Genomic DNA, 13828 nt, shown 5'->3' with positions numbered 1-13828 from the left:
TAAAAGATTGTCGCCGAAAGGGAACACCTAAATGGTGTAGCTACCATAGAAGCTCGACACACAGTGATGAGACATGTAGAAGAAAAACCAAGTACAGAGATGATGCAAAACTAACTGTAGAAAAACAAGAGGACAAGAAAGAAGAGCAGACTTTTGTATTTAAAGTTAGTCAAAGACTTCTGCCTACTGACATAAGAAGAGAAGGACTAATGGTGGACTGTGGCGCTACGTCACACATCATTACGGAGAAGAACAAGTTCATAAAGTTTGATGAGACTTTTGATCCTGAGAAACACTACATGGAGCTTGCTGATGGATCCAGGACAAATAACGTCGCACTCAAGAGGGGAGATGCCAACGTCTCTCTACAGGACGTACAAGGACACTGTACCACCATCACATTGAGAGATGCTCTGTTCATCCCATCCTACCCTCAGAGCATATTCTCAGTGAAGGCAGCTACAACCTATGGAGCACAGGTGATCTTCAAGAAGGGACAGAGTGAACTGGTGAACAAAGATGGGACAGTCTTCTACATCGAAGAATACAACAGACTCTACTATTTGAAAACGGTAAATAATGAAACATCATTCAATGACATGATGTCCTGTGACACTGTTAATCTGACTTGTGATGTGAAAACATGGCACGAAATTTTAGGACATTGTAATGTTAGAGATGTGTTAAAGCTACCTGATGTTGTAGAGGGCATGAAAATCACAGGCAGTGACATGTTAGATTGTAATGTGTGCACAGAAGGGAAATTCACTAACGACAGAAACAGACAAAGCGACCCAAAAGCGAGTGAGCCATTACAGTTGGTGCACACTGATCTAGCCGGCCCCATTGAACCAAGTGGCCAAAGTGGTCACAAATATGCTATAATATTCACAGATGATTTTTCAGGGGCAGTGTCAGTTTACTTTCTAAAACAGAAAAGTGACACCACAGAGGCCACAGCAAAGTTTCTAGCTGACTGTGCACCATACGGCAGTGTTAAATGCATTAGATCGGACAATGGCACTGAATTCACAAGCAGTTCCTTCCAGTCTCTTTTAAGGGAAAAAGGTATAAAACATGAGACATCTGCGCCATATTCTCCTCATCAGAATGGCACAGCTGAGAGACAATGGAGAACTCTCTTTGAAATGGGGAGGTGTCTTTTACTAGAAAAGGGGCTGCCAAAAGAATTATGGCCTTATGCCATTCAAAATGCAGCACACACTCGCAACAGATGCTACAGTAACAGGACTAAAAGTACACCATATCAGATGTTAACAGGGAAAAGACCAGATCTCTCAAAACTGTGGATATTTGGGTCAGACTGTTATGCATACATACATGATCACAAGAAACTTGATCCCAGATGTGGAAAAGGAATATTTGTGGGGTATAGTAAAAATAGCCCAGCATACCTGGTTTATTACCCCCACACAGGAAAAGTGTCAAAACACAGACTCGTGAGATTTATCAAAAAGAACACTGTTGAACAACAAACACAGACTAATGAATGTGACACAGAAATTCAGACTTATGAGCATGTAGTGCCTTCAAAGGAAAGTACAGAACAACAAAATGAAAATGCAGCAGAGAATAGAACTCCTAGAGAAGAAGAAATCAACACAAATGAACCAAACCTTGACACAGAAAGAAATGAGGGTGATGATCAAAACCAAACTGAACGCTACCCTAACAGAGAAAGAAAGCCTCCTAAATATTTAGAGGATTACATATCTAACTGCAAAGTGCTAGCTAATGTAAATTCTGTAAGTGTTGATTATTGTTACAGAGCAACATGTGGAATTCCCCAAACCTATAAAGAGGCACTGATGTCACCAAAGGCAACAAGGTGGAAACAGGCAATGACAGAAGAAATCAAATCTCTGAAAGAGAATGACACATTTGAACTGACTACTTTACCTACTGGTAGAAATACCATTGGAGGAAAATGGGTCTACGCCCTCAAAGAAAATGAACAAGGACAAATATTCAAAGCAAGGTTTGTAGCAAAAGGTTACAACCAAACACAAGGAATAGACTACCAAGAGACATTTGCACCAACAGCAAACATGACATCTGTACGAACCCTAATGCAAATATCAGTCCAGAATGATCTTATTATCCACCAAATGGATGTTAAAACTGCATATTTGCATGCTCCCATTGAGGAAGAAATATACATGGACCAACCAGAAGGTTTTGAGCAAACAGAGTCAGGAGAAAATTTGGTGTACAAATTAAAGAAATCCCTTTACGGGTTAAAACAATCAGGGAGAAACTGGTACAAACTCTTGAATGACTAACTTGAACAAAATGACTTTGAAAGAAACCTTTCTGATCACTGTGTATACAGGAAAGACATTGACCATGAAACTCTGCTGGTTATCATCTGGGTAGATGACTTGATCATTGCGGCTAGCAGTATTAACATGTTGAACATATTCAAAGAAACAATGAGGTCAAAGTTTAACATGAAAGACTTGGGGAAAATATCCAGTTTTCTTGGTATCCAGTTTATACAAAAAGAGGCTGAAATCAGGATGAATCAGAAGAGGTACATTCAAAGAATGTTGGAACGTTTTGGGATGTCAGAATGTAAACCCAGATCCACACCGTGTGAATTAAAAACGGACACTACTATATGTGGAGGAAGTGATACGAATGGGACAGTTAACCCAAGGGAGTATAGAGAAATAGTGGGCAGTCTGATATATGCCATGACGTGTACGAGACCAGATATAAGCTGGGTTGTTAGCAGACTATCTCAAACACTAGCTCAACCCACGAGAGAGGACTTAGTAACAGCAAAACAAGTCCTCAGATACCTAAAAGGCACAAATGATTTTGAACTGATCTTTAAGAAAAGCAGTGAGGATCTAGATCTAATTGCTTACAGTGACTCTGACTGGGCATCCTCTGTAAAAGGTAGACGCAATACAACAGGGTACTGTTTTGCACTTACTAAAGAGGGACCAGTAATATCCTGGAAGACAAAGAAACAGCCTACAGTGGCACTCTCGACATGTGAAGCTGAATACATTGGTCTTGCAACCACTACTCAAGAATGCATGTACTTAATCCAACTGTTAAACGGGATGGACAGAAAAAGGTACACATGTGCCAAACTGTTTGGGGACAACCAAGGGGCCATTGCTTTGAGTAAAAATCCAGTGAACCGACAGAGGTCGAAGCACATTGATGTGAAATATCACTTCATTCGGGAAGCGTTAAATGAAGGGAAAATCCGCACTGAATACTGTCCATCAGAAGAAATGGCTGCAGACATACTAACAAAACCAGTTACAAAAGTGAGACTCAGAAAGTTTCAAAAATGGTTCTTTGGAAATGCATAAGATGCTATGGGTTAACAGCATGAGAACAAGGGGGGGTGTTGGATTTATGTTCTCCTGAGTGAATGTGTTGGTTTATCTTTTGTTGTGGAAAGATGTTCTTTTTAATTGTCGTTTTATTTTGGAGGTGATTTTGTTTTGGTGTTCATGAATGACTTCACTTCCTGTTCTGGGTTGTGAGTTAGCGCGAACCGCATACAAAACTTGATGCGTGTATATTTTTGCCCTCCTGTGTTGCGGACAATAAAATAAACGGGAAAAGAAATCAACCAACCAAGTGTGTGCATTATTAAGAGAACATGGCCGAAGAAGAAGAAAACTCTTCGAACTCAACAGTTAGACACGTTTCCTCAATTTACAAGTTTTATTTTGACTTTTAAATGTTTTTTTAATTTGGAAAAAAAATCCACGATGTAGTGAAGCCGCGATAAACGAAACGCGAAGTAGCGAGGGATCACTGTAATGGAAAATCAACATTTTTGCTTTTAAAATAATTTTCTTGTGTATTTGGAGTCTCCAGGAGTGTAGAAAAGTGTAATATATGTATTCCTTCAGTTGCTGCAGAGATACTTTTATGATCTGTTTGGGGGGCTATTTTTTACGCCATTCAGATTTCTCCATTTTCTATTACGTATTTCTATCTATTACATCACATCCGTTGGGGCGGGGAAAACCAAGCAAGGTAATGGGTGTTGCCAAATAGTTCGCAAATCTGCCATGTTTATTATTCGCGCCAACTTCTGTAGTCCTAACAACTCAAGAATGTCGAAGTGGAGAGATCAAAATGTTCCGTTGTTGGATGCATCAAGCCACACAAATCTTTGCACCATCCACCAACATCAGAACCTCAAAGAAGTGCCTGGTTAAATTTCATTTTTCAAGCAGTATTCCCACAACTGTGGGCAAAGTCCTGCTTGTTCCAGGACGAGTGTTTCAGAAATATTTTGTCCGTATAGAAAAGGATTCGCCGAAAGACTTCGTTTCGTTGATGGTTCAGTTTTTTCTATCTATGGAAACGACGGACACAATAAAGCGGTAAGCTTGAGATGACACGAAAATAAGAAACTGTATTTCACTTTAATAATATTGCGTAGGGTGACCAGATTTGGGTTTCTGAAAAAGAGGACACTTTCTTTTGGGAGGGGGCGTGGTCATTTTCTAGTAGGCGGAGTCTTTTTTGGGGGGGTCATTTGTGTCATGACACAAATGACATGGTGTATGTATAGCAATTGCATTTATACAAAACAACTTATATACAATAACAAAAACATATTTACAATAACACTAACTAGTTTTATAGTGGTACACTAAGTAAAAAAAGAAATACTGCCATCGCTGCAGCATTTCAAGAAGAAAAAAAGGGCTCCTCTTCAGTCCTCCACTTGCGGGGTGCACCTTTATTTGCCACAGACACATAAGTGCCTACCTTGCATGTCAATCACTCAGCTTCATAAGGATCTCGACCCTGGCGAAAGCACGGGAATATGAACATGCATTTTCGTTTCCTCATTGCTTGTAAACACTCGGTGTAGACTGGCCAGCCCACCCTACTTCGTAGCAAAGTGACTAGATTTGAAGAGAAGGGCGTGACTTATTTGCAAACGATACAGAAAAACCTGGAATTGAGTGAAATGGAACGGAGTGGCAATTCTATTGACAATGTTCTGCACATGTATTGTATTACGTTTGAGGCAGTTCAACAAAATCCCGGACGATTTTTGAAATCCCCCCCCAGACGTTTCTTTAAATAAAAGTAGGACATGTCCAGGAAAAAGAGGACGTCTTGTCACCCTAATATTGCATGTCTATGCACTCGTTTTAATAGCATTAGCGTCAGTCTTTCTGCTGATTTTGGAGCTGTGCACTCTGTTTTCACTTCTTCTGCGTATAGTTTGAGTAGTTGTATCAGATGAATTGCATCGAAAGTGCTGTTTTTGTCACGTGCCTGCGGCACCTGCCGCTCGGCCACACCCCTCCAATCAGCATGATCGCTGTCACCTGATCTTGTTGAGCGGACTATATCGGTGCAGCCAGCGCAACTGCAGATTGTCAGTCCGTCCCATGATGCTATTCGTAAGCTCACTGCATTTGACCCGTCTGACTCCCGTTGCCGACCTGTTTTGCCTGTTTACCCATCTTGTATTGCCAGCCGCCCGCCCTGACCATTCGCCTGTTCTCGACCACGTCCTGTTCGCCGCCCACCCTGACTCCACTCTCGGCCTCGATTACGATCTCTGCAAGCACACGTCCTCGCTACGTGCTTTGCCCGCCGCGCTCTTCACCCGCACAGCTCCTTGGCTCAGTGGCGCTCCATGCCACGCCCCCTTTGTCGCCGCCTCTCTCCATAATCATCTGTGCGCTGTGGCACAAGCTACACCCAGCTACGAGCCTACGCCTCCACTTCCCCTTTCCCCTTATTCAATAAAATCTGTCACTCTGCATTTGGCTTTACTGCCCGATCCCTTACAGTTTTGTTCTTGTGGAACACAACAACAACAACAACAACAACAATAATAATAATAATAATAATAATAATAATGTGTTAAATACATTCGTTAGCTTCTCGGTAATGCTAGCGCTAGCAATAGATAACATCGTAGCTTGACTGCAGTGCTTGTTTACAAGACGTGTTCATAAATATTGTGAGGGGATTTATTTTTTTACGTGTTATGTAGGTGTGGACAAGTCTTCTGCCGTTGACATCTTTTAATCAAGCAAAACGTTTGCGGCAAATATGTTGACCGGTAAGGGAGGTGCACATCTTGCGGCCTGGAGGCAGTGGCGTGTCAAGTATCTCATTTGCATTTCAAGAGACTGCACCAAAACGGCTTGCTCTGAGCCGCACCTCAGAACAAATATAGAAAAGAGGGACCTGTGATCCTATCAAAACGAGGAATTCAGACAAAAGCATCGTTGTTCCACTTTATATAGACCACAACTGAATGAGTAAAACTTAAAACAGTAGAATTTATTACCGTGATACGTAATAGACTCCAAAAGTATTGAAACAGTTAGACAATGTCTATTTTGTTAATCTAGACTTGGCACTTGGGTTTGTCATCAAAAGATGATGGACTGAGAGGTGTGTTTTGTAGCCCAATGTCCTGTTACATTGATTAGTCAATAATACGTAAGACTGAGGGCCCTTCCTGATGTCAGACATTGATTATTCAAAAATACATAAGACTGAGGGCCCTTCCTGATGTCAGACCGTTTCAGGGCTCAGTGGATGTGTGTGGTGAATGTCATCTTATTTCACTCAGAAATATAACAGGACAAGGCCTCTGAATCATTGTACCAATCAATTTTACCTAATTTATCCTTAATCATCGGAACTAACAAGACAGATATCGTTGACAAAAAAAGCACTGGACAGGATTTAGTTTTTGTTGATTATGGTGGTGCCTTTGGACAAAAGCGGTAGTGTTTTGCATGAAGTCAGCTACATTTCCCACGAGTGCCAGCGCGCAGTGTCGTCACAAAGGGGCGTGTGGCATGTTTCTCCAAGGACCGCGTCGCCTACGGGATCACATCGAAGGAGGAAGCCAGCGGCCCAACAACACACCAAATGGAGTCAGTGGTCATGAACTGCAGTCCTCGTTTTATTTCGCACCCTTTACTTTGCTTGTTACGTGACGTTGAAGCACAGCCTTCTTCCTCATTCCTTCATTCCTCAAGCAACTCACGAATGCGCAGTCTACATTCACTCTACGGTCATCAGTCACACACAAGCTGTCACAATAACAGCAAAAAAAGTATTTCTTTGTAGAGAAGAAGAAGAAAAATACTTTCAGACCAAATGTGATGTGACTGTTAAGAATGTTGATTTTAAGAATGATGAAACAACTGCGTCGCTACCTTTTCTTTCTTTCTCTCATGAAATTACAGCCGTTTGCCCCAGAGAGAACAGCTTGGATGCCCACTGTATATTATTTTGTATAACTTTGCAATAACTGACTTGGATTTGATTCTACCCTGTGCTACAATAGAGAGTTGGATCCTGGTAAATCAGTGATTCTAAACTTTGAACTAAGGGGCGTTGTTGTGGGTATTCTGACAGCTTGTGACTGAGCATGAAGAAGCGTTCTGGAGGAGGAATGCGAGAGCAAGACTGACAGTGACAGACTGATGATACAGAAGCATTACCGGCAACTCCCCACCATATTTTGTCATGAATTGTTTAAAAGACAGTGACAGATGATACAGGAGAGTAATCGGTCCCTCCCCACCATAAGTCGCTTTAGAGTCACAAGTACCAATTCTGCACAATTGAGTGGGCTGCCAGCCTTATAACACATAGTGGCGAGGGCGGTCGCCGCAAAGGAACTATTTAACCATACACGTCACAGGTTCAAATCTCGCTCTCAAGCTTTGCCACCCCCATTAATATTAAAGATGTTTTTGCTATGTTTACAACATCTTGCAGTCGTTTCATCAAATGTAGTGAAGCTTATGCCAGCAGTAATTGCGTGTAGGTGATTGCGTTGACTTCTGTCTTTGCAAAGAAAAGAAGAAAATGACGTATGCCGCATGTCAGCACATTTGTAGCTTTAATGCATGCACACACATGCATGCACGCACGCACACACACACACGCACGCACACACACACACACACACACACACACACACACACACACACATTGGCGGTGGTGTGAGGTTGGTGTATCAGATCCAGATGTAAATACCCAAGAATAAAACCTGAATTTTTGAGAGCAAAATAAAGGAATTGGCCTTACTGTTTCAATGCTTTAACATGAGCCACATCTTAGAATAAAATGATTGCTTGGTACTTGCACGGGCAAGGTAGCCATAAAAACAAAAAAGACAAACCTGTTGAGAAGGTTCTCCATTTCACACAGCCCCATTTGGATTGTTTGGTTTCTGAGGGATTTGCCAATCATTAGGGCCACACGGGCATTTTCTTCCAACATCTATCACAGAAGACAAATATAATTCATTGACACACCACACCATTTACCTTTAAGTATAGGCCCTTTTGCACAGCAGGAACTTAAATGCATTACAGACGATCTTTCCGCAGCTCAGAAATCAGAGCCATTTTTGTTCGTTTTTGAAATATGCGCATGCGCAGGTCCCTCCTTGTCACACTTCCCTGTTGTTTTAGGAAACGCCTCCACCACTCACATGCACGGGTGCCATATTTGAAGTTGTCTTCTCAAGATGTCAAAAACAGGCTTTATTTGCGAGAACCTTTCATCATCACGACGTTCATCAGTCATTTCACTCAGTCAAGTCAAGCAGGGAACGTTTACTAGGGAACTAAGCCAGAGTGTCCAAAATCCGCGGAGTTTTAATCACAAGTTACGTGCATACGCAGTTCTTGGCATGGGATATCAACAGGAAATAAAACACGGAAAACGGGTTATTGACAGATTGAAGTTAACTGACCAATGTGCATTAACTCACGCCGACAATGATGGTTGATGTTTGTCTGGTCCCACGAGCTCGCGGTTTATCTATATTACTATATAGTATATTGAGACATCCTATTAACAGTCCGTCAAGTGGTATCAGGGGAGAAATTTGAGAAACGTTATTAGCATTAGGAGACCCTCGGCTGCAGTTCGATGATCAACTTTGTAGTTGTGTCATTGGATTTGCTGCCGCATGTTTTGGGCACTCAGGGAAAAGAAGAGGGGCGGTGCTGTCAATGATCACCACCTGGTGGTGTGTTGGCTCCGATGATGGGAGAAGATGCCAGTCCGACCTGGCAGTCCCAAACGTATTATGTTTGTTGAGAACGTCTGAAAAATACGGTCAGAAACAGTTTCAACTCCACCTCCCTCCGGTGGAACTTTGGTTCACGTCCTGAGGACAATGAGTGTGAGTAGAGCATGTTTCCGTGCCTCCATTGTTGAGGCGGGCGATCGGAGCTGTGGTCGTAAGGTGGTCGGTGCCTGTTGTGACGGCAACCTCCATACCCGCTGTTGGAGACTGGTGGTGAGGATAGAAAGAGTCCTATCAGGCCTTTTTGGCCTATAGGACCCCGGAGGCAGCTGGCTGGCACCAGATGACCAGGTGGAACGCGGCTTCAATGGCTGCTGAAGCAAAAACGGAATCATAGGAGGCCTCCTGTGAGGCCTGGGAAACGACTCCTAGATGGCTATGAGGAAATTCTGGTCCACAGCATCTCAGGAGGTAGAAGCAGTGCAGCGTTAATACCGTGTATAGTGGAGACGGGGTGCTGTTGCACTCCTTGAAGACCTCCTCAATTCAACGACTGTGCCTTCCTATTGACGAAGCAAGCTGGAGACTGAAGTTGACTATCTCTGGGGTTAAAGTCACCAAGGTGGTTATGAAGCTCCTCGGTGGCAAAGCAGGGGCGGGGGGTGTGGGGAATGGGGGGGGGGTGGGGGATGAGCCTGGAGTTCCTAAAGGCTCTGGATGTTTAGGGGCTTTCCTGGCTGGCTGTTGGAATAATTAGATGGTCGGCCTGACCAAGGGCCTCATAAATTACGAGTTGGGAGTCCCTTGCTTCAACAAAGCTCTCTGTCTAGCTCCAGAGAGTTCCTTTAACTCCCTTCCTTTCTTATCTCACTAGCTATGAGCAGAGCTCCCTCGCACCTGAAAAAGTACTCAGTTTAGTTCAAAGGAACTTCTTTCTCCTTTAATCAATTCTGTAGCTTTTATCTATGGATTGTTGTTGATCGAGACTGTTTGTCTTTAAGTGTTACAGAAAAGCAGAGATGGGACCAAGTCACACATGTGCAAGTCTCAAGGAAGTCTCAAGTCTTAACCTTCAAGTCTCAAGTAAGTCCCAAGTCATTTTTTTCTTGGGCAAGTCAAGTCAAGTCAAGTCCTTAAATAGGTCAAGTCAAGTCCAAGTCAAGTCCTTAAATAGGTCAAGTCCAAGTCAAGTCACCTTATTATTACAATTTTACCCGCAGAATCTGATCTTAGTAGTGAAAAGACAAGATATAAGTAACTTTAAGTGACCATCATTGTCCAATGTGTCTAACCTGTTTGAAAAATATGACAATAATTTGGATTTGCACTGTAATTACTGATATTCAGTAAAATACACCATTACCGTAATTTTCGGACTATAAGTCGCGGTTTTTTTCATAGTTTGGGTGGGGGGGCGACTTATACTCAGGAGCGACTTATATGTGTTTTTTTTTTAAAAAAATTTCAAAAAAATAAAAAATAAATAAATAAATGAAACCGCGATAAACGAACCGCAATGTAGCAAGGGATTACTGTAATTTGAATTTCAAGTGACGACAGCAGCGCGAAACCATCTACTACTACCCTGTCAATCAATCAGTCGTGCCCTCTCTACCTACCGAACGTGTTTATTGGAGAATCACGCCCCTTTATATCAGACATGCGCAAACATGTCAGCGGGGGCGGGAGCAGTACCGCGAGGCATCACCTTCGGCTATCGCAATTACTTTTATGACGGCAAAAGACGGACAGCACAGTGCGAGATATGCAACAAAAACATTTCGGACAGCCAGACGACAACTTCAAACTTTGTCCGTCATTTGAAGAGCCATTCTGCCAAATATAAGTGCTTTTCATTTATCAAAACAGGTGTGTATATGTAGCTTTAATGCAATGAATATGATGATGAAACTGAATTAAGTAAATATGATTTACCGTAATTTTCGGACTATAAGTCGCACCGGAGTATAAATCGCACCAGCCATAAAATGCCCAAAAAAGTGAAAAAAAACATATATAAGTCGCTCCGGAGTATAAATCGCATTTTGGGGGGCAATTTATTCGACAAAATCCAACACCAAGAACAGTCATGAACGAGCAACAACAGGCTAAACGATAGCTATGCTAACGTGACATAAACACAAACTAAGAGCTGAGAACTGCCGGGTGGCTGTCCGACGACGGTGGATGGGGCTCGGTCATGGCTTTTACGCACGCCCGGTCCTATTGTATGGAGCTCTCTTCCGTAGCTGGAAGTCCACGCCGCCACACGCCTGTAAGTTTGTTTTGTTAAATAAAGAGCCGTTTACCAAACCCACGTCTTTCCTTGAACTTTGTTAACGCTACAATATACCGTTTTTTCCCGTGTATAATACGCAAAATTTAACTAATTTATTGTCCTAAAATCTGGGGTGCGCATTATACATGGGTACAATTTTTTTAAATTTTTTTTTTAATTTAATTTTTTTTTTTTTTTTTTTTTTTAAGAAAATCATGGTACTGGTACGAGTATTGATTTATGTATTGTTCTCTTCTTGTCATGTTGTGAAAGAATGTGGGTTGAATAAATACCGAAAGAACAATAGTGTGTTTGTACTGTGCTCTGGTCATTTCGTCAAAGAAGGGATAATAGTCCTCTTCTCTTCTTGACTGACAATGAATGTGATAGTTTAATACAATCAGCAAATAACAAAATGCGTATTACAGGTAATATTTTATTTCACAACACTTTGCCTTGTTCCTTTCGTCTCTGCTGTTCACTTCAAACACGCTCCATACGAACGCAATGCTCTCGTATCAGACGCTTGCTCGATCACCTGCTCGTTTGCTGTCACAATGTACCCTACACAAATCCGAAACATTTGTTGCGGCTCCGAGTCACGACGAGGGGCAAGTTTTGGTTTCCAAGGGTGTTTTTATTCCTCTTCAACGTCTCTCCCATACAGAGCCGCCTTTTTCACATGTCCGCACGTCACTTTCCTCTCTTTTCATCTGATCGCGGTGGTGCCTTTACGGGCAGTCGGAGAAATCAACGCCAACAAAAAAAATACATCCAGCCTAGTTAAGACCATACCAAAGACTATAAAAATGGGACCCATTGCCTCCCTGCGTGTGTGACGATCATTGGGACTTTAAAAAAAAAAAAAAAAAAAAAAAAATTTAAAAAAATAAATAAATAAATAAATAAATTGGGTGCGTATTATACATGGGTACAGGCTTTTTTCCAGCATCAACATGCCATTGTTAGGGTGCGTATTATACATGGGGGCGTATTATACACGGAAAAAAACGGTAGTTATATAGTAGATCTGTGGAATAACGACGAGGCTGACGTCAGGGCGCACGCGCGGCGATGTTGACAAAGGACGAGGAATTTGATCGATGGATTTAATGATTTAGAGTGCACAGATGGTTTGATAACATTATTGCTTATATACCGTATTTTCCGCCCTAAAAGGTGCACCTAAAAACCTAAAATTTTCTCAAAAGCCGACAGTGCGCCTTATAGGCCAGTGCGCCTTATATATGGATCAACTGATGAATTTGTTGATCCATACTGGTTGTACACAGTGCTCTGCCAAAATGTTTCAGTGCGTTTTAGTACGACTAGTAAATTACAAGGTCGCATCGCTTCCCAGCATTACGGCAACTGTAGTCAGGGGGCGTCACCGAATAGCTGTTGTACCCGCGAGGCTATTTCATGTCAAAATAGGCTGCTCTGTTAATGTTCCGAGTAAATCTACGGATCGAAATGGAAGGGAAACATAGGTAAGTAGTACCAATGCGTTAGATCGAACTTTAGTCAGTTCCGATCATTTTATAGGAGATCGTTTGAGAAACGCGATTGTTTACACTTTGCTGAGGCTCATGGGAGATTGCGAGCTGAGGCTCGTGAGACTTTGCGGATGGCTAATGCTATTGCGATAGCTGCTATACGTACCAGGCTATTTCATGTCAAAATAGGCTGCTCTGTTAATGTTTCGAGTAAATCTACGGATCGATATGGAAGGGAAACATAGGTAAGTAGTACCAATGCGTTAGATCGAACTTTAGTCAGTTCCGATCATTTTATAGGAGATTGTTTGAGAAACGCGATTGTTTACACTTTGCTGAGGCTCATGGGAGATTGCGAGCTGAGGCTCGTGAGACTTTGCGGATGGCTAATGCTATTGCGATAGCTGCTATACGTACCAGGCTATTTCATGTCAAAATAGGCTGCTCTGTTAATGTTTCGAGTAAATCTACGGATCGATATGGAAGGGAAACATAGGTAAGTAGTACCAATGCGTTAGATCGAACTTTAGTCAGTTCCGATCATTTTATAGGAGATCGTTTGAGAAACGCGATTGTTTACACTTTGCTGAGGCTCATGGGAGATTGCGAGCTGAGGCTCGTGAGACTTTGCGGATGGCTAATGCTATTGCGATAGCTGCTATACGTACCAGGCTATTTCATGTCAAAATAGGCTGCTCTGTTAATGTTTCGAGTAAATCTACGGATCGATATGGAAGGGAAACATAGGTAAGTAGTACCAATGCGTTAGATCGAACTTTAGTCAGTTCTGATCATTTTATAGGAGATCGTTTGAGAAACGCGATTGTTTACAGAGGGCTCGTTGGTTATTGGCTAGTGGATGCATACCGCAACCCTAGTCAACCTCAGTTTGATGCAGTATAGCTTCTATTTTATGCGCCTTATAATCCGGTGCGCCTTATATATGGACAAAGTTTTAAAATGGGCTGTTCATTGAAGGTGCGCCTTATAACCCGGTGCGCCTTTTAGGGCGGA

The 13828-nt window shown here is 42.2% G+C and overlaps 2 protein-coding genes across 6 annotated transcripts in view; both read right to left on the bottom strand.

Moving 5' to 3' along the window:
• Positions 1-13828, bottom strand: part of adat1 (adenosine deaminase tRNA specific 1) — a 525603-nt gene that overhangs the window by 215061 nt on the left and 296714 nt on the right. The window lies entirely within an intron of this gene.
• exoc3l1 (exocyst complex component 3-like 1) overlaps positions 1-13828 on the bottom strand; it is a 490744-nt gene that overhangs the window by 401588 nt on the left and 75328 nt on the right. For all 5 annotated transcript variants that reach the window (XR_005098156.1, XM_037253561.1, XM_037253562.1 and 2 more), the window contains one exon: positions 8183-8283. Coding sequence is in view for 4 of the 5 variants with exons in the window: in XM_037253561.1 (XP_037109456.1) it covers positions 8183-8283 (101 nt within the window). In the remaining variant the exon portion in view is untranslated. The remainder of the gene's footprint in view (positions 1-8182; positions 8284-13828) is intronic.

The sequence above is a fragment of the Syngnathus acus genome, chromosome 6 (genome assembly GCF_901709675.1).
Source record: "Syngnathus acus chromosome 6, fSynAcu1.2, whole genome shotgun sequence".
Lineage (NCBI taxonomy): Eukaryota > Metazoa > Chordata > Actinopteri > Syngnathiformes > Syngnathidae > Syngnathus > Syngnathus acus.
This window is presented reverse-complemented; position numbering and strand designations above follow the sequence as displayed.